The sequence below is a fragment of the Erithacus rubecula genome, assembly GCF_903797595.1.
Source record: "Erithacus rubecula genome assembly, chromosome: 18".
Lineage (NCBI taxonomy): Eukaryota > Metazoa > Chordata > Aves > Passeriformes > Muscicapidae > Erithacus > Erithacus rubecula.
This window is the reverse complement of record NC_136670.1, coordinates 14156905-14177996: the sequence shown is the minus strand read 5'-3', so window position 1 is coordinate 14177996 and position 21092 is coordinate 14156905. Positions and strand designations below refer to the sequence as shown.

Below are 21092 nucleotides of genomic sequence, written 5' to 3'. Positions count from 1 at the left end.
TTGCTGTGCACACCCGGGTGGGCTGGGCGTGCCCTCGGCTGTCCCTGAATGTCTGTGTGTCCCTGCATGTCTGTCTGTCCTGCATGTCTGTGTGTCACTGCATGTCTGTCTGTCCTGCATGTCTGTCTGTCCCTGCATGTCTGTCTGTCCCTGCATGTCTGTGTGTCACTGCATCTCTGTGTGTCACTGCATGTCTGTCCATCCCTGCATGTCTGTCTGTCCTGCATGCCAGGCTGTCCCTGCATGTCTGTCCGTCCCTGCATGTCTGTCCGTCCCTGCATGTCTGTCCGTCCCTGCATGTCTGTCTGTCCCTGCATGTCTGGGGTCTGTGGTGTGTGAAGCAGCTCCCCAATATTCATCTCCATGAACAGGAACTTCCAGTATTTGTCTAATCAGAGATTGCTTTTAGAAGACAGCCGTGATGGGTTGGTATTTGTCTGAGCAGAGATTGCTTTTAGAACACAGCCGTGATGGGTTGGTATTTGAGCAGAGATTGCTTTTAGAACACAGCCGTGATGGGTTGGTATTTGAGCAGAGATTGCTTTTAGAACACAGCCATGATGGGTTGGTATTTGAGCAGAGATTGCTTTTAGAACACAGCCGTGATGGGTTGGTATTTGAGCAGAGATTGCTTTTAGAACACAGCCGTGATGGGTTGGTATTTGAGCAGAGATTGCTTTTAGAACACAGCCGTGATGGGTTGGTATTTGAGCAGAGATTGCTTTTAGAACACAGCCGTGATGGGTTGGTATTTGAGCAGAGATTGCTTTTAGAACACAGCCGTGATGGGTTGGTATTTGAGCAGAGATTGCTTTTAGAACACAGCCGTGATGGGTTGGTCCCCAGCACGGGTTCAGTGGGATCTGGTGGTTGGTTGGTGTGTGCATGTCCATGGTGGGCTTTGCCATCCTGCTCCCACCCAGTATGATCACATACCATATTCTTATAATCACATGTTATATTGTATTATCCTGACAGGTCTGCAAATGCCACCCATGAGGTCATCAATGCCACCCTCCACACTCTGCTGGCTGCTACTACCAAGCTGGTGGCTCCTACCCCCCCCAAACCCATCCTCCCAGTTCAGACTGGAGTCCAGGCACAGCAAGAGGAGCAGTCTAGTGGCATGACCATCTTCTTTAGCCTTCTTGTTATAGGTGAATAGTGAACTGAAAGTCTGTTGATCTCTGTTAACTGTGCTCTGTGTCTGAGGACACTCAAAATCATGGTGGTTTATTTCTCTGGTCTCTCTGTGAAGTGGGATTTTGCCCAGGCACAGGGAGTGAGAACATTGATGGTGGTGGCAGCTGCTGCTTACACTGCTGCTTCTTGGTTCATTGCCAAAGTGAAGCCTACTGCATCATTAGGAGAAGTTTGCTTGTGCATTTAAAAAATACTAATGAAAAGTATATTTTGTTCTTTTCCAACACTCCTGAACCTCCATTTTTCCCTTCACAGCTATTTGCATCATATTGGTGCATTTGCTGATAGAATACAGGCTTCATTTTCTACCAGAGAGCGTGGCTGTTGTTTCCTTAGGTGAGTAACCATGACATTGTCACACTGCATTGGTGTCACTGCTGGTGTCTGTGCTGCTCAGGGTGGGTCAGGAGCAGCAGTGCTGCATCTCTTGTGCTCTGTTCTGAGGCTGTGCAGGACCATGCTCAGCTGGGTTGTGGGGTGGCACAGCAGTCTGTCCCCCAGAGAGGTGACATGATGGCAGCACAGCCATTCCTGTGAGTCAGCAGGGTGTTTTACCCAGGCCAGCCCAGTAACAGATGGCCTGTGTCATTTCAGCCTTAGCTAGTTGTTTTATAGGCTCAGTTGTGTTTGAGGGGCTCTCAGCCCTGCTGGCAGGACTCTGCACCTGTACAAGCACAGGAGCTGCCAGCTCAGGGCTGCTCTGCACAGCTGCAGGAGACACCTTGAGTTTCAAGTATCCAGTTTTGACAGCAGTGCCAGAAATGAGGTGTGCCCTGTTTTGATTTGTAAATTAAACAAATGCTCTCAGGAAGTTATTGAAGGCTAATAAAAGTGACAGCAGAGAAGAGAGGTAGGGTTTTCTCAAGTGTTTTTCCTCCCATTGTCTAAGCTGCTGTTATGGTTTCTAGGGGGTGTGTCTGTCATGTGGACAGGGTGGAAGTTCATTCTCTGAGTCTAGATTTTATCCTCATCCTTATAAGTTGCTGGAATTTTGTTGGCAAAAATAATTCCCAGTAATTTGATTTGTTACCGAGTTTTAACACGTTCTCAGGAAAAATGAAGGTTGGTTGCAATAAGAAAATACCTATAAAATGGAAAAAAAAAAAAAAAGAGATTTATTGTTACAGACTTAACCCTTCTAATTAGCCCATTGTCAAAACTGACTTGCCTGATTGAATAGTAACAGCTGATCAAAACCTGCATTCATTCATTCAGTAATAAAGGAAGAGTAGTTTGTAAATGTATTTGCATGTGAGTGGCCGTGTCTGCATTCTGTCTTTCAAGGAACAGCAGACCTTTGATGTTCCTTCATTTATGTTTTCCTCTTCCTTTCCATAGAAACCATTTCATGGAACAATTATTTCTCCCTCTGGGACTGCTGCCTTCCCAGATCTCTGTATCAAAGCAGGCTTAGGCCCCTGGCTTTGTGTGTGTGACACATCCATCAGCAGTAACCCATGTGATTCTGTTTGTGAGACTCTTTTGTTTGCTGCAGCATGAGAGGAGGGCTCATGAGTTACAGGAAAGACACTTAACATGAGTTACAGGAAAGCACACTGGAAGCTTTGCAGACACTCTGTACTCTGTACTCCATTTGGAGTATTTGACTTCTGTGTCCCAATGTTTGACTGTGAAGTCTCCATTCTGTAAATAATAAAACAACTCTGCAGAAACCCAGATCTGAAATCTGGCTAAAGACAAATTCCCTATAACTACTTGAAAACAATTAATGACAGTTCATGAGTTAGCTTCATGACTTCCAGAAGAAATCTGGTTACAGTTTTATGTGTTTATGTTTGAAGATATATGGGAGGAAAGAGTATGATAACCTTTAACCACAGAGTGTGCAGCAGCCTTGATAAAATTCTTGTATATTCACATTATTTCTACATGACTTAAACAGTGTGTAACTCATTTGGACAACAGTTCTGGCAGGGTCTCCACCCTGATCAGAGCTTGTTGCCTTCCTCATTGCCAGCAAGTGCTATGATTTCATTCAAACAAAATTAACTTCTGTGGAGAAGACTGAATTCATTTAAGCTGCTTTAACTGCAGATAGCATTGAAGTGACACAGAGCACAGGTGCCTGACTCATAACTTGCTGATTCTTCAGCAGGAAAGGTGAAATCTCATTTGAGTGCAGCTTAGATGAGAGGTGGGTTTGAGTAGTTAAGCCTGTTGTCTTTCTGAACCAGTGAGCATCCCACTCTCAGTAGGTCTGCCTGGAGTTGGGGTGTCCCAAGAGACAATCTGTTATGCAGGGAAACTCTGCAGTTATGTAACATATTGGAAACTGGGTATTATTTTGGGTGTTAAACCCAAAACCACTCAGTGTTTTCATGGTTTAGGAATGAAAGACTTGCTGCACTATGTTTTGCCTTGTTTCCACTTCTAAAACTTGGAGAGCTGATAAACAGTGACCTGTTTTGTGGCTATTTCAGAATGTTTTCTTATTTTCTCCTAGGTATCCTTATGGGAGCTTTTATAAAAATCATAGAGGCTCAAAAGCTGGCCAACTGGAAGGTATTGTTGTAACAATTAATTTTTAATTGTAGAAAAATCCCTGAATTTACGAAAAAGGCTTTGTAATAGTTGATGTTTTAGAGGGCAAACCCTGGCAGAAGTTTCTCCAAGTCTGCAGTGAAGCAAGGATTTTGCTTCCTACTGTTTATCCACATTATCAAAGCAATGAACTCTTCACTGTTCCTGCTTTAATTTAAAATCTTGCAGCATTTAAACTGTGATTTTGTTTCACAGCACCGAATTTGACTTAAAATTGAAAATCAGTTAAATGGCCATGACATCAGCATTTTAAATTAGTTTCTTATGGATTAAATAAAATAATCTGAGTAAGATCATGTATGTAAGAGGAGAAAAAAACTTCCTGCTCTGATTTGAGCACTTGTTCTGTAAACATGGAAATACTGATGACAGCTGATGAATTACATGGAGGTTTTCTGGGAAGTGTTGGTCTCAGCTTGGGAGGCACTGGGGAGCTGTGCTTGCTCATGTTGTCAGCCAAGGTGAGAGGCCACAGATATCACATTATTGTAGCTTATTTGAGTTACTTTCACTGTAATAAAGCTTGGGTTCTAACATAGGCTGTTGTAATTTTAGATGTGAAATTTTCTAATCAAAAATTACAGACTTCATGACATGGTTCTAAATGGATCTGAATTTACTGAATATCTTTTGTTTATCTGGTAAGATAAAAAAATGAAATATTTACCTGCAGGCTATATTTCTGTACAAAGCAAATCATGGATCATATCCCTGCCCTGAAAACTTTGCTGTGTCATTTCTAGTGATCACACCTTACTAAGTGTTCATTTGAGTTCACCACTGAGGCCTGGTGCCTGCTGGTGCTTCTTGCCTAGCAGAATCCTCATGTTTTACTTTCCTCTGCTTCCACACAGCACACAGTCCTTCCTTTCTGTTGTTCTCCCTTGCTTGTCCAGCTCTGGTTTCAGGGCTGTCCCAAGTGCAGTGACTCAGAGCTGTGGGTTTTGTGTGCTGGCAGCAGCAGCAGTGTCAGTCATGGTTCACAGGATTATTTGTGCACAGTCATGGGCTGGAGCATTTCAGCCCAAAGGATGAGTTTTGTTTTCTAAGCCCCCCAAATCCTCTAAGATGATTATCACTGGTACAGGCAGGATTGAGATTTTAAAGAGATGAGTACCTCTGGTTTGAAAGCTGGTGTTGGAACAGAACAGTCCATCAGCTGTTTACCCTGGGTTTAAACAAGTTAATCTGGGCTTGGGAGGTGACAAACCTGTGTCCAGTGCTGGGGGCACCAGGGGGGAGTGTGAGGTGGGTAAAGAGACTGGCCCCTCAGCCTGGGACTCCTCTGCCTTCTGTTTTACTCTGCCTGCAGGGCACCAGGGTGCCAGGCTGGGGGTGCAGCATCAGCAGTGAGACAAGTGACAAGGACTGGGGACACAAAAAATAGCATCTTACCTCATGGTGGGTTCCAGTTATATCACTGTGGTGGCAAAAGGAGCCATCAGAACAGTACCATTCAATTCAGGCAGAAATTGCATTTGCTGAGAAGCCTCAGGCCCCTCAGGTGGTGTCACCTGAGCCTGGTCACCTGCAGGGCCACTGGGCCTGGGATTTTCCTGTCAGGTGATGAGTTTTCCAGTGAAGCTGCTTGGTCCCAGTTAACCTGTTCTGTTCCAGCAGTGGCCAAGAGGTCACAGTTCCTTGGCAGTCCTCACAGATCTCCAGATTCTCACATAAAGTGGAAATATTTTTTGTAGAAACAGGAAGATTTTTCCTTTACCATAAATAACCTGTTTTCTATGCAGCTTTTTTTGGAGACAGTAATTTAAAATAAGTAACTCCTGGATTTCTATCACTGGATTGAAAAAGAACAATGGAAGTAGCAGCTCTGGAATAGTTGACTGTTCTTCAGTCTTCTAATTTGTGATAAGAAGGGAGAAAGATTTTTCATTTTCCATCACTGTTTTTTAAATAGCTTTTCTTTTGGAGGATTTGATGTTATTTCAATAATGGTGATATCCCTGAAATTATAATTAATTTTTTTTTTTTTGCAGGAAGAAGAAATGTTTCGTCCAAATATGTTTTTTCTGCTTTTGCTTCCGCCTATTATATTTGAATCTGGATATTCACTGCACAAGGTCAGTCCCTGCCAGACACTCATTTTGCATCTTGAGGTTTTGTTTGGAACAGATTCTGCTTTTAGTTATCTTAATGAAGCCTAGGCTAATTGCATTAAATTCCATTCTATTAATCATTGGGGAATTGGGAGTGCAAGATGTGAAGCTCTTGAGGCTGGAGTGCAGTGAGTTTAGCTTGCTGCTGCTGCTGAGTGCTGGCAGGGTTTCCTTGGCTGGAGAGGTTCTCAGCAGGGCTGTACAAGGGCTGCTCTGCAGCAGGAGAAGTGGGGAGGTGTAAGATGAGAAGTGGGGAAGGTGTGGTCACTCCACAGCTGCAGAAGAGGGAAATGTGGGTTCTGACCCTTGCCTGGGGCTGGGTTTCCATGGGCATTTCTCACAGCCTGAGGGGTTTGGTGCTGCCTTGTGCTGCCCTTAGGACAGGGAGGGGACAGTGGCCCTGGTGACACAGGGACTGGTACCAGCACTGGAGACCTTTTAGTGCAAAATCACAAGCAGTGGGTTAGAACTGGGAGGTGTACAAGCTTTTTTCACATGCCCTGTCTCCAGCAGAGGGACTAACTTACCCTTCTGCCAGGTGGGGAATGTGTCAGTGCTGGTGGATATCCAGCTGTTTGCCTGGGGACTGGGTTCTTGTTGTGCCAGACTGGGAATCAGTCCTGGGAATCAGAGGAGTTGCTGTTGTCCTCAAGAGAGCTGCAGTCTCTCTGGGCAGATGGTGTGTAGATGTGTGTCCTGGGGTCCTGGACACAAACTGAGCACTTATAATCAGAAACCCAGTTGTGAATTAGAATCTAATTAAATGCAAACCCATACATGAGTTTTCCTTCAGGCCATTTTTACTAATTTACTCATTTTATTACTGTGTTCCAGGGTAATTTTTTTCAGAACATTGGTTCCATCATTCTGTTCTCAGTATTTGGCACTGCAATATCAGCTTTCATTGTAGGTGGAGGAATCTATTTCCTGGGCCAGGTAAGACTTCCTGCTTTGAAGCACTTCAGCTTATCTGGCTCATTATTTGCAAGCCCAGTTTTCAAGGGCAGACAAATAGAGTGAAAGTGAATTCCTGGTCACAAAGTGCAGTTCTGTGCTCTCACAGAGGCAGTGCTGTACAACCCCTGCCAGGGAAATTGCTGGAGTTTCCTTCCCTGGAAGTGCTCAGAGCTCTGCATGCTCCATGGACATTTTCCATGGGTGAGGTGTTCAAGGAGGGGTGGAGTTGGTGACCTCAGGTGTCCCTTCCAGCCTGAGCCACTCTGTGACTCTGTGACACAGCATGTGCCCTGGGAAAAGCAATTAAGACTTGAGTTTTGCTTTTTCCTAACAATCTTCCTTGTGGAATGCTGTTCCACAACCTGTGCACCTGTGTTCTCTAGAGCCAGCTTATACTCTACAATAGGAATTGTTTTTTCTTTTCTGATTTGCTGTTTCCTGTTGATTACATGTAGACACAGATATTTATCTTTTCTCTCAGACTTCATTCTGGTGGGCCAAGCATTCTGTACTTTCCTCTTTGCACTCAGGTGTCTCTTCCTTTGATTGTCTTGGCTGCTCTGCTCACCTGACTCTGCTCTAGTTCCCTGGTCTTGGGTGACCAGCATTGTAGCAGTAGATTACTGTTGGAGGGCACTGTTAAACTGGTAACATCACTACTGTGAACTTTTTGTTCGTAATAATCCCATAAACTTGGGATTTGATGAATAGTTTGTTTTTTAAGAGCAGCAGAACACCACAATTGATTGTGATTATGTTCTGTCTATCCTTTCAGGCTGATGTAATTTATAAACTCAACATGACAGACAGGTAAGCTCCTGGGGAGATGGTGTAGTGTATGAAGTGAAGCTTTCCTCAGCATGGCTGCAGGAGGGAAATGCACTGCAGTTGGGCACCTCTTCTGATTAGTGTTTAATTGCTGAGATTCAACATTGGGTATGAAACCAGGAAATAGATGGAACACTTCTATACCCTATTTATTACACCCTTATTTCCAAATAATGTTGTATTATATTCCATTCTGCTGCATTCTAGTCTATTCTGTTCTATGCTCAGTTATTTCTTTAGACAGATACTGGGTATTTTAACCAAACTTTAAGATTTGTAAACTTTGATTAGTTGGTATTATTAATATGTGTGATAAGGGTCTAACTTCCTTCTCCAATCTTCTCTTAAAAGACAGAATAAGTTTCTCAGTATCAATAATGTAGATTTTCTCAAGAACTTGGCAAGTTGCCGTGGGAAAAGAGAATACAACATATCACTGTGTAGGAACTGTAACACAAATGGGTTTGTTACTGTTGTCCATGTAAGGTTACTAGGTAGGTATTTTTTTCATCCAGTTTCCTCTTTGTGTTCTCCCAGTTTTGCATTTGGCTCTTTAATATCTGCAGTTGACCCTGTGGCTACTATTGCCATTTTCAATGCCCTTAATGTGGACCCTGTGCTGAACATGTTGGTTTTTGGAGAAAGTATTCTCAACGATGCAGTCTCAATTGTCCTGACCAAGTAAGTGTGTATGGAGACACTGACTTCATCATTTCCTGTTAGTTTTTCAGGTATACAGTAATTCTTCCATCTTCATTTGGAACAAAAGGTGTATTTCAGGTTAAAGCTGAATCTTGTATGGTGCTTCTGTGCAGGAAGCAATCCAGAACATGAATGTTTACAGAAGAATGGTTTCCTCATTAGCCCTGCCTCAGTGCCTTATCTCATTGACCTAGATAATTGATTGCTTTCTAATTGCATTCATTTTCAGCTCTCTTTCCATCTGAGGGTCCTGACAGCAGGAGCCCCTGTCACCTGTCAGGCACAGAAATACCTTCCCAGGGCTGCTCTGTGTCTGTGCCACTGTGGCTGGGCAGGAATGCAGCAGCATCCATGCAGTGGGGTTGTGTTTGTGCTGGGGCTGCTGTGGGAAAGAGGAGCATCCAATACCCTTGTCTTTCACCTGTGAGAATTCTTTGGGGCTGAAAGAGTAAAACATGGATAGATCTATCTTCATGTTATTGCTGAAGCCAGTAGCTGTGACTGTGAATGCATAGAAGGATCAGCTGTACCAAGCAGGCTGTGAAGTCAGAGCAATTTTCTAATGAATTAATTGCTTTTATTACAGTTGTTGTACTTTCAGGGAAGATGCTGAAAGCTAAAAGCAGCCAAGAGAAACACTAGCTATGATCCATGTGTTCTTTGCAAAGAATTTTCATGAAATATATTCCTGTATTCAAAGAGGCTTCTCCCCTTTCCTGTTAAGAGCTGCTTTGTTTGCCATCAGTGACCTTCTTGTCTCTCATCCACACCTAAATATTTGATGAGACTTCTTCCTGTTCATTTGTTCTTCTCAGAGGATCACATGGGTTTTTACCATTGTAAAATGTGTTTTCTTTTCCTTTTCAAGGATGGAGCATTGTTTTGAAGTCCTGGCCATCACCATAGCCTATTTATGCCATTCTGGGTTCTTCAGAGGAGCAGGGCTAGGTTTTGAGCAGAATTAGGTTTCCCTTTGGGGATTACACTAAGGCTTGATTTAACATCTTTTGACATTCCCCTTGTTACATATATCACAGTAAAAGCCTTTTAAGAGTGGTAGCAACAAAGAAATGGGAATCTTTTTGTTGTTGTGCTCAAAAGATGTTTGATATTTTTGGATCCAGGCTTAGAATGTATAGCCATTTCTTTTTATTTCTCTTTTAATTGTATCTAGCACAGCAGAAGGTTTGACAAGGGAAAATATGTCAGATGTAAGTGGATGGCAAACCTTCCTACAGGCACTGGGATACTTTCTGAAGATGTTCTTTGGCTCTGCAGCACTTGGCACACTTACTGGTCTTATTTCTGCATTAATATCCTTTTCTAATTTTGGTGTTGTATATGTATTGGTGAACTGCAACATTTTAGTAGTATTTTTCTTCCCATCTTCTCCAGCATTTCTTAGAGGATATTTCTTGGTAGACATTATTTTGGTTTTATGCTAGTGTGCATGGATGTGTATTAAAAGTGGCATCAAATTTTTATGAACATAATTAAGGTCAGAAATGTTGTATAATAGCTTATGTGCACTGGAGTGTTATAAGATATGGTAATTGTTTTGTAAATTCAAAATATATTCATTCCATTTCAATACCAATCCATTCTAACAAGCATATGGCTTCTTTTTTACATAGATAAAACAGTTAATTAAAGAGGAAAAAAAGCTGCTTTTCCCGAGGGCCTTTGAGTCAGCCCAGCCCGTTTGTCCCTGTGGATCATGTGCAGGCAGCTGAGTGCAGGCACTGTTCTCCCTGCATTTATCCTGGGCTGCATTTTGCCTCTTCCACTTCCATGGATTGGTTGCTGAATAACCAGGAGCTGCTCTGCAGAGATCAGCAAGGTGTTTGCTGCAGCCCAGACACCTTTGTGACTTTTGGGGTGGTTTGATGCTGCCTCTGATTCCCTGTGTGAGCTCTGGGCAGTTACTGCTGTCAGCTGGGACACACTGCAAACACTTGGGTTGTGAACAGCAGGAATGGAATGTTTGATTCAATACAGACATATTTCCCCTTTTGGTTCATCAGCCTAATTCAACAAACTTTGAAATTATTCCATACACACAACAAAAGAGGGACACAGGTAATCAGCTCTTCTTTGACTCATATCTAAATTATACTAAGTCAAAGAGAAAAGCAGTTTATTTTCCCTTTGTAGTTACTTGTGCCTCAAAAGTATTCGATTTCCCTGTTGTTATCAGTATTTTAGGGGCACATTAGCAGGGGATCTGTTTGTCTCTAACTCTGTCTTCTGGCAGACTTCTACCAGCAGTAGCTTCTATAGGAAACATTCCTCACATAAGAAATGACCAATCTTTCCATACTTGAGTTGAAGGCCAATTTGTAGATCTTATTGGCTATTGAGTAAAGTACATTAACATAATCATTGTTTTGTAATGGTATGAACACATCAAAATATTCCTTTAGTTTATGTTTTAATGTACTTTTTCCATAACATTTCTGTGTGTACGTACTAAAGCACATTGATTTAAGGAAAACACCTTCCCTGGAATTTGGGATGATGATTATCTTTGCTTACCTTCCCTATGGACTTGCAGAAGGGATCTCACTCTCAGGTGAGTAGCAAAATGAGTTCTGACCACACTGTTTGATATGTTAAAATATTTCTATTGCTGTAGAAACACAAGGTTTTGCCTTGTGAGAAGATTACCCTGGAGGTCTCAGCAGAAAATCCTTGCAGTTTTCTGTTGTTCTTGCCCACAGGTATCATGGCAATCCTGTTCTCTGGCATTGTGATGTCCCACTACACACACCACAACCTGTCCCCAGTGACACAGATCCTGATGCAGCAGACACTCAGAACTGTTGCTTTCATGTGTGGTAGGTGCTCCCTGCTATTCAATCCACTGTTAATAGTTGAGAAGTTCATTTGCATGGGATGTGATTCTGTTGGGAGCAGCAGAGGTGTGAATTTGCATCCAGGCAGTTGTGTGTCAGTGTGTGTCTTTAAGAGAAGAATTCCTGAGAGTGGAGGCTGGAAGGCACTCAAATGTCACCTTTCCTGCCACATTGGATAAAACAGGCAGTAAATCTCTCCCATCCTGCAGGCTCCTGCTAAGATTTGTCATAAGATGGATGAGAGACATCTCTAACTTGTGTGTTCCTCTGCTTTGCTTTTAGTTCTAGGAGATGGGGTTTGAGTGGTATTTTTTAAGTATTTTGAAATATAAAAAGCTACCTGCAAAAAGAGTTTCTTCAAATGTGGAAGTTTTTGGAAGTAATGATACAAGCAGCTCAGAGTCCTAGAGCCTTTCCAGTTCCCTTTTCAAACAAACCTTTGAAGAAATGACATTACAAATGTGTTCCTGCATTACAAACATGTCCCTGATTTCTGGGGGCTGCCATGAAGGAATTCTGTGTTGTTTGCAGGAGGATGCAGTGTGATCAGGGAGGGGCTTTGCTGCAAAGTGAATTTAGCCAGCACCAGCAGCTCTCCAGGGTTTTGTCAGGAAATCCCATTTTATGTACTGTATGTAGGAATTAATAACAGGAGTAGAAAAGGTTTTTCTGGAATTGTTTATTTAAGATGTGATTTCTCTTTTTCAGAAACGTGTGTTTTTGCATTTCTTGGCCTGTCAATTTTTAGTTTTCCTCACAAGTTTGAAATGTCCTTTGTCATCTGGTGCATAGTAGGTATTTACTTTCTTCCATATCTTTTTAGATGCATTTTTGGTATTGGGGAAGGGGGAAACACCTTACAGTTAAAAGATTTTAGAATAATTGTTACAATTTGTAGGTCTTCATAAAAAGTTCTCAGACTCCTTTCCTAATTTTTTGTCTTTAAACCCACTTCAGTGTGCCTTAATGCAGTGACTGAATTTCCTTTCACATTGGGCTTGCCTCCATCTGTTGCCATTGCAATGGTTTAATATCAGCATGAAAAGTGTGTTCCCTTTTGCAGAGTGCAGTGAGGGCAGTGTGGATTTATTTCCAGTTGTGCACAGCACACTGACCCATCCCATGGCTCAGGGAAGAGCTCCCCAGACAGGGATATCAGCACAGGGAGCTGCTCTGCCTGCATTGCACACAACTTCCCTCTCTAATATATGTCTAAGGTGTGACACTTCCTCCTGTGCAGCACTGCCCTCTCAGGTGCAATGCAAATTGTGTAATTTTGGGGTGATTCATAAAGGAAAACAACACAGCCCTTCAAGGATCCTGCTGACTAATTCTAGGATATTTACCTTATCAAGGTCTGTTTGTAGTAGAGCTTAAAAACAATGTTCTGGGAAAACCTTAACTTTTCTGAGTTAAAGTTTTCACTGTGTTTGTTAATTGTTTGCCATTAAATCAATAGTCCCCTTTCTTTTCTTTTCCACCCTCAGAGTGTTGCTCCAGTGTGGGGAATGTTTTATAGCCATGCCCAGGGAAGTGTTGAGAAACAGCCTGATGTGCTGTTTGTTTGGCTCCTGGCCTTTCTGAGCAACTGGGCCCCAGGGAGGCAATAGAAATGCACCAAGGGCATGATTAAAGGATTGCACTGAGGAGCACTTCTACCCAAAGTAATTCTTGGTCCCTGGAATGCTTCCTGGGTTCCATTTCTTTATTATCAGTAAAGCAGCCTGGTCTCCATCAGTGACAGGTCTGATTTAGTTTCAGTTAAGCAGACAAAATGTTTCAGGAGTAACATTGCACAGTACCCTGTGCTGAGGGGTTTCTCCCTGTCCATGGAGCACATGGAGCACATTCACCTTCCAGCTGCAGCTGGTGGATGTAACACATCAAATGGTCTTTTGCTTTTATTTCTGTTTTTCAGGTGCTGGTTCTGTTTGGTAGAGCAGTGAATATTTTCCCACTTTCCTACCTACTCAACTTTTTCCGTGATCATAAGATCACTCCCAAAATGATGTTTATCATGTGGTTTAGTGGTAAGTCAAAGCTCAGAATATTGAGAACCAGAAAAAATGTTTTATCTGTTTGATTGTGTGGCCCACTCTAGGAGGAGCTGCTTTTTCATTGTTGAGCAAAACTCAGCTGCACATTTGCACCGTTCTGAAGTGCAGAGGAATGTTCTCTTTCCCCTTTGTCTGTGGTGAGCCCCACCAGAGCTTTTCTGTGTGCAGACCCAGCAGGCTCAGTTTGAGCAGCAGCATCTGAAAGGCTCAGACTTGTTTTGGGGTGGCAGGCAGTGCTGGCCAATGGCCCTGCCATGCTGTACAAGGCCTGGGGTGCAGAGCCCTGCTGAGCTCTGTGCTGCTGCCTGAGTGTCCCCTGGCCTGCCTCTGCAGGGTTACGAGGTGCCATCCCCTACGCCCTCAGCCTGCACCTGGGCCTGGAGCCCATGGAGAAGCGGCAGCTCATCGGCACCACCACCATCATCATCGTGCTCTTCACCATCCTGCTGCTGGGGGGGGGCACCATGCCCCTCATCAGGCTGGTGGACATCGAGGACTCCAAACCACGCAAGAGGAGCAAGAAGGATGTCAACCTCAGCAAGACTGAGAAGATGGTGGGTTTGGGGTTTTCATTCCAGGATCCCTGGGGTTTGCTGGGGTTGTTTCAGTTTAAATCTTTTTACTAACTAGTACATGATCTGTTACTAAAAAGTAAGATGAAGGCAGTAGAAAAAGCCATGGTAGTAGGACAAAGCCAAGCAATGTAATTTTAAAGTATCCCAAAGACAGAGTTTGGTTAGTGTTCATACAAAATATGTGTTTGGACGAGTGGGGGAGAAACAGTCTTTTAATTCAATCTAATTACAAGTTGATCTATATAAATTAAAGTATCCTTGGAAAAGGATAAAGCAGATGATAGAGGATTGAGTCATATATAGAGAGAAAGTAGTCGGTACAGAGAGATGGAAATTAATCATAAAAGGCAGCTGGAAATTATTTTGAAAAATTCAAAGGCCATGAGAAGGGGGTAACAATAGCCCCCCTCTGAATGGAGTTTATTTTAATACAATTTCTGACAAAGCAAGAGATCAGATTCCACTCTGGAACCTCTTGAGCAAATGACTGGAAAACAAAAACTATCACAGGACATTTCCTGACTGTTTTTCTCTAAACCATTGAAGAGTATATGCAGGGAGGATCTTAAGAACATTTGTCTTTGCATGGGGTTGATTGTAGTCTGTAGAATTACCTTGCACTGCCCACACAAGGAAGTGCAGGAGGAGTGCAGGGACAGGGCTGGTTTTCACTGGGACAATGACAGCAGTGCTGCTTGCTGGGTGACAGCATTGTCCAGCTCACAAGAGAAAACCTGCACAGTAGAAACCTGTTCTCAGCAATAGTGACAACACAAAACATGGAACATTTGAGGCCTTTTCCCTTTCAGCATGGAAAGGGAAGCTGAGTGGCTCTGGGCTTCAGTGGCTGAAGAGCCTCCTGCAGGGCTGGCATGGGGGTCATTTCCATATTGTTGCAGCATGGCAGCTGCTTGTCCTAAGGGAGCAGGGACTGATGAGGGTGCTGAATTACCCACTTCTCTTGGGTAGTTGCAGTCTTTGTGCTTTTTCTAGGGCAACACAATAGAGTCAGAGCACTTGTCAGAGCTGACAGAGGAGGAGTACGAGGCGCAGTACATCAAGCGGCAGAACCTCAAAGGCTTCATGCGCCTCGACGTCGAGTACCTGAACCCCTTCTTCACCAGAAGGCTCACACAAGAAGTAAGTCTTCCTTGTGTTCTGGGAGAAGGGAAACTGGTGGAGTTGGTTGTTGTCCTCAGTACCACACAGGGCTCACAGTGCAGCCACTTGTGTGGGGACAGTGGGACATCTGTGTATTGCTCGTGCATAGAGAGAGCAGCTGTAGTGAACAGCTGCTCTGTAAGTTGGGTTAAATGAGAACTCAGAGCCCCCCCACTTAAACTTGGTGTAAGGATCTGCTGAACTGGCCTTTAATGGTGCAGGGACCCATGCAGGGCATCAGGAATCACTGGCTGCTGCTGCTAGAAAAAGCTGCTGCCACTTGGGCAGAGCTTCAAGGTGCTGTCACACACAGTTCCTGCCTCTGGCTGTCAGTGGAGCTGTGACTGCTGGAGCTGGGATGTTGCTGCAGAGTGCAGTTTCTGCCTTGGAAATGGGCACCAGCACTGCACCTTCCACTTCCCAGCCTGCTCACTTCCCAGAGACCAAGGCTCTGAGGCTGTAAATGCAAAACAACACCTGGCAGTAACTTAACACTGAGTGGCCCCAAGGTGTAAATACTGTGCCTTTTTCACTCCTGTGCTTCAGAAATCTGAGGCTCCTTAGCCACAGAATTCACTGTTTTTCAAATTTCCCATGGAAGCATTTTGGCTGTGCAGTTTATAATTTTGTTTAAATATACATTCCATCTTCCAAGCCTACTCAAAAGTACTGTTTTTTCTCTTGTTTTGTACTTTTCTAAAGTACTCATTCAGCACTTTCCTACAAAAACTAAAGTCATTTATTGCAAAAACAGAAAGGAATCAAGGAACCAAATAAGCATCTGATTGGTAGTTGGTAGCCAAAAGCACGGGCTGCCATCCAGATTGCAACCAAAGGCTGGAAAAATAAGCATGTGAATCACCAGGGCAGGCCACAAGCTTCCAGTGTCCCTGGGAACATGAGGAGAGGCAAAGCCAGGCCATGCAGACAGCACTGGGATTGTTGTAACACACAGAGCAGGACTGTCTAGAGAACACAGGTACAAACACCCATCATCAGATCTCATCTGCAGCAATAATTACTGACTGAGCACCTGGTGAGTGTTTGCTGGTGGGAAGGGCTCTGTGTGCTCAGAGAGCAGGAGCAAGGATTTCCTGAGGGGTGTGTGCAGCTGTGGCCCTGCTGTGCCCTGGCTCTGGGGGTGCTGCAGCAGATTCCAGTGCTGTGCTCAGGCTCTGGGTGCTGTGCCTAGGCTCTGGGTGCTGTGCCCAGGCTCTGGGGTGCTGTGCTCAGGCTCTGGGTGCTGTGCCCAGGCTCTGGGGTGCTGTGCCCTGGCTCTGGGTGCTGTGCCCTGGCTCTGGGTGCTGTGCCCTGGCTCTGGGTGCTGTGCCCAGGCTCTGGGTGCTGTGCCCTGGCTCTGGGTGCTGTGCTCAGGCTCTGGGTGCTGTGCCCTGGCTCTGGGTGCTGTGCCCTGGCTCTGGGTGCTGTGCTCAGGCTCTGGGTGCTGTGCCCTGGCTCTGGGTGCTGTGCCCTGGCACTGGGGGTGCTGTGCCCTGGCTCTGGGGTGCTGTGCTCAGGCTCTGGGTGCTGTGCCCTGGCTCTGGGTGCTGTGCCCTGGCACTGGGGGTGCTGTGCTCAGGCTCTGGGTGCTGTGCCCTGGCTCTGGGGGTGCTGCAGCAGGTACCAGTGCTGTGCCCTGGCACAGGAGCTCTGCAGCAGGTACCAGTGCTGTGCCCTGGCACTGGGGGGTGCTGTGCTCAGGCTCTGGGTGCTGTGCCCAGGCTCTGGGTGCTGTGCCCTGGCTCTGGGGGTGCTGCAGCAGGTACCAGTGCTGTGCCCAGGCTCTGGGTGCTGTGCCCAGGCTCTGGGTGCTGTGCCCTGGCTCTGGGGTGCTGTGCCCAGGCTCTGGGTGCTGTGCTCAGGCTCTGGGTGCTGTGCCCTGGCTCTGGGTGCTGTGCCCTGGCTCTGGGTGCTGTGCCCAGGCTCTGGGTGCTGTGCCCAGGCTCTGGGTGCTGTGCCCAGGCTCTGGGTGCTGTGCCCTGGCTCTGGGTGCTGTGCCCAGGCTCTGGGTGCTGTGCCCTGGCTCTGGGTGCTGTGCTCAGGCTCTGGGTGCTGTGCCCTGGCTCTGGGTGCTGTGCTCAGGCTCTGGGTGCTGTGCCCTGGCACTGGAGCTCTGCAGCAGGTACCAGTGCTCTGTTTCCTGGGCAGGACCTGCACGATGGGCGCATCCAGATGAAGACCCTGACCAACAAATGGTACGAGGAGGTTCGGCAGGGCCCCTCGGGCTCGGAGGACGACGAGCAGGAGCTGCTGCAGCAGAGTGGGGCTGGGGCACACTGAGCCTGGAGCTGAGCCTGGAGCTGAGCCTGGAGCTGAGCCTGGAGCTGAGCTGTGCCTGGAGCTGAGCCTGGAGCTGAGCTGTGCCTGGAGCTGTGCCTGGAGCTGAGTTGAGCCTGGGAGCTGAGCTGAGCCTGGAGCTGAGCCTGGAGCTGAACCTGGAGCTGAGCCTGGAGCTGAGCCTGGAGCTGAGCCTGGAGCAGAGCCTAGAGCTCCCCCTGCAGAGCTCCCCCTGCAGAGCTCCCCCTGCAGAGCTCCCCCTGCAGAGCTGCCCTGCTCCTGTTCTGTGGCTCCCACTGCTCTGCTGGGGCTCTCAGGAAGGGAAACCCACAAGGGTCAGACACTGCACGGGCTGAAGGAAGAACCTTTTGTTCAGGCTTGACTGCACAGCAAATTCCACACAGCCCATTGAAAAGCAGAACTGTCTGCTGTGAAATGGTGGCATTGTTAATGGGGGGCCTCTTCCCTTCCCAAAACTGCTGTGACCACACACTGCAGTACAGGGCCCTTGTGGCTCTGCAGAACAGAAAGAATTGCACTTTACCTTTTATATATATATATATATAAATATATTCATTCAAGCATGAAGAGAATTGACAGTTTATACTGTGAATTTGTTTCAACACTAGTAAGGGAATTTGACTGGAGGAAATGTATAATTTATAGAATTTGCACATCTTGAACCCAGAAAAGATGCATACCTTGACAAGAGCAGATGCTGCACATACAGGGAATCACCTCTGAAAATGTAGTTTTGTATCTTAAGAAATTCTTGATTTCTGTTTTATGGGACTTTTTGGTTTTAATACTAAGGGATCCAATCCACAGTACTGATTATAGCATGGTTTTGGGGAAATGGGGGCCTGTGACAGCATAGAACTGTATTTGAAATTGTAGTTTCTTTTCTTTGGCTAAAGCCAGTTGCAGTTGGGTCTCTGTAATTGGCAGTTGCTCCTTGCTGGCACTTTGGCTTCAAATCTTAGCAAAGAGCAGCTTCTGTTTTGCCTAATTTATGAGGTGTCCCTAACACTCCAGAATTCACCAGTGGAATTTTTAAGCTTCAGTAGAAGCAAAAGCAGCAAGTACATGAAGAAAAAAGAGCCTACAAAATCTAATCCAGGTACAGAAAGATTAATATTGCACGTGGCTGAAGCAGCCCCTGCTGGGAAGTGCCAAACAGCTTCCATTAAGCTGTCCCATTTTTCTCCTCTGCTTACACTCTCTCAGAATCTTTGGTACCTCTGCATTTGTTCTCCATGGCCAGTGTTTGCTCAGCGTTGCCAGCACCTGAACGTGTTTGTTGCACGTTTGCCATGGTGACACGTGCAGCAGTTTGCTCCCACTGCCAAATTCCTCCTTGGCCATTTGCATATCCACTGCCAGGATGTGAATTACCATTCAGCACCCAAATCTGACATGCAAATGCACATGTTTGTTTCTGAAGATGTGAGACTTACTTTTGGTCTGGTTTTGCTACTGAGATTTTTAATCCACTGCTTACCTATTGAGAGAATAAAAGTTCAAGAATGTATTTGGAGTGCTGAACCTGTTTGAGCAGCTTTTCAGAACACCCCATCCTGTCCCCTGCTGCCTTTCCCTGCCTGTGGAGAGGGTCTCTGCTCGTCCCGGAGTCAAAGCCATCAGTGCTTGCGTGGTGGCTGGGAGGGTGTGTGAAATCAGCCTTTGTCACCATTATTCCCCAGCAGACTGAATTCAATTGTTACCCGTCACTGTTCCTGCATTTCCCACCTCGAGCCTTTGCACCCGGGAGCTGCTGAAGGTCCCTGGGAGCTTCTGCCCGGGGTCCCGGTGATGGAGCTGCTGTCACACCGGGGGCCGCGGTTCCCGGTCACTGCTGGTGATTCCCGGCAATTCCCGCCCGTTCCCGGCAATTCCCGATCAACTCCCGACCGTTCCTGGTCACTTTCGGTGATTCCCGCCCGTTCCCGGCAATTCCCGACTGTTCCCGGTAATTCCCGGCCATTCCCGTTAATTCCCGACTGTTCCCGGTAATTAATTCTCGGCCGTTCCCGGTAATTTCCGACTGTTCCCGGTAATTCCCTGTATTTCCCGGCTGTTCTCGGTCATTCCCGGCCATTCCCGGTAACTCCCCATCATTCCCGCCCATTCCCGGCAATTCCTGGCAGTTCCCATTCAGTCACGGCCGTTCCCGGTCACTTTCGGTGATTCCCGGCTGTTCCTGGTAATTAATTCCCGGCCGTTCCCGGTAATTCCCGATCAACTCCCGACCGTTCCCTGCAATTCCCGGTATTTTCCGGCTGTTCCCGGTAATTCCTGGTAATCCCCGGATGTTCTCGGCCATTCCCTATTATTCCTGGCTGTTCCCGGTAATTCGCGGCCGTTCCCGGTAATTCTCGACCGTACCCCAGCAAATAATTCCCAGCCGTTCCCGGTAACTCCACATCATTCCCGACCGTTCCCGGTAATTCCCGACCACTCTCGGCCGATCCCGGTAGTTCCCGGTATTTCCCGACCGTTTCCGGTAATTAATTCCCGACCGTTCCCGGTAATTCCCGGCATTTCCCGGCCGTTCCCGGTAATTAATTCCCGGCCGTTCCCGGTGATTCCCGGTAATTAATTCCCGGCATTTCCCGGCCGTTCCCGGTGATTCCCGGTAATTAATTCCCGGCCGTTCCCAGTGATTCCCGGTAATTAATTCCCGGCATTTCCCGGCCGTTCCCGGTGATTCCCGATCACTTCCGGCCGTTCCCGGTAATTGATTCCCGGTATTTCCCGGCCGTTCCCGGTGATTCCCGGTAATTAATTCCCGGCATTTCCCGGTGATTCCCGGTAATTAATTCCCGGCCGTTCCCGGTGATTCCCGGTAATTAATTCCCGGCATTTCCCGGCCGTTCCCGGTGATTCCCGGTAATTAATTCCCAGCATTTCCCGGTGATTCCCGGTAATTAATTCCCTGCATTTCCCGGCCGTTCCCGGTGATTCCCGGTAATTAATTCCCGGCCGTTCCCGGTGATTCCCGGTAATTAATTCCCTGCATTTCCCGGCCGTTCCCGGTGATTCCCGGTAATTAATTCGCGGCATTTCCCGGCCGTTCCCGGTGATTCCCGGTAATTAATTCCCGGCATTTCCCGGTGATTCCCGGTAATTAATTCGCGGCATTTCCCGGCCGTTCCGGTCACGCCGCACCTGCCGGCAGGTGCGCTGCTCGCTGCCGCCCTCTGGCGGCGGCCGGCGGCACCACAGCAGCTGAGGAAAGGAGGGAGGGAATGGCCCTGAAGCGACCGCACTAAAATATCACCAGGCTTGCACAAAAGATTCCGCTTTGCAGCAGCCAGGCAGGACAGCGCGCACTGTGCATAGAGCTGCTCCAGCTTCGGGCCACTCACACCTGGGAAACTCAGGAGCAGCCTCAGCCTCTGTTGGACCCCTAGAAACCAGGAATTTCAATGAGCCTGCTGTGGCACAGGGGTACAAAGGACCCAGCTCAGCTTTTGGCAGCTGAAAATCCCTCCAGCAACCTGTGTGAGCTGTGTGGAAACGGGCTGTGCTCAGTCCTCCTCCCCTGACTGGATGTGGATGTTTCCTCTGAAGCCAGGCTTGCAAGCTGTTTTCTTTTGTGCTGTATTTTTTAAAGGTTATTCAGGGTTTTTTACATATCCTTGGTAAATTATAGTATTAGCTTGTAGTCTGGGGAACAATGACTCATGCAAGCTCCTTTATGATATTTTCCAATGTAATTTAAAATGAGAACTCCTCCACCTGATGGCTTTAGATGAGGAGCAATGTGTTGCTACCCACAGTGATACAAATGCCTGGAGA

The 21092-nt window shown here is 46.4% G+C and overlaps 1 protein-coding gene across 1 annotated transcript in view; it reads left to right on the top strand.

The window, feature by feature from the left end:
* The window catches only part of SLC9A8 (solute carrier family 9 member A8), a 19094-nt gene extending 258 nt beyond the window's left edge, over window positions 1-18836 (top strand). Inside the window, exons 2-17 of the mRNA XM_079321746.1 lie at window positions 979-1157; window positions 1459-1539; window positions 3668-3726; window positions 5760-5843; window positions 6714-6815; window positions 7612-7646; window positions 8202-8345; window positions 9541-9679; window positions 10833-10938; window positions 11087-11203; window positions 11930-12012; window positions 13140-13251; window positions 13612-13832; window positions 14847-14993; window positions 17163-17301; window positions 17544-18836. Of these exons, the coding sequence (XP_079177872.1) occupies window positions 979-1157; window positions 1459-1539; window positions 3668-3726; window positions 5760-5843; window positions 6714-6815; window positions 7612-7646; window positions 8202-8345; window positions 9541-9679; window positions 10833-10938; window positions 11087-11203; window positions 11930-12012; window positions 13140-13251; window positions 13612-13832; window positions 14847-14993; window positions 17163-17294 (1741 nt within the window). The 3' untranslated portion in view covers window positions 17295-17301; window positions 17544-18836. The remainder of the gene's footprint in view (window positions 1-978; window positions 1158-1458; window positions 1540-3667; window positions 3727-5759; window positions 5844-6713; window positions 6816-7611; window positions 7647-8201; window positions 8346-9540; window positions 9680-10832; window positions 10939-11086; window positions 11204-11929; window positions 12013-13139; window positions 13252-13611; window positions 13833-14846; window positions 14994-17162; window positions 17302-17543) is intronic.
* Window positions 18837-21092: the final 2256 nt, after the last annotated feature.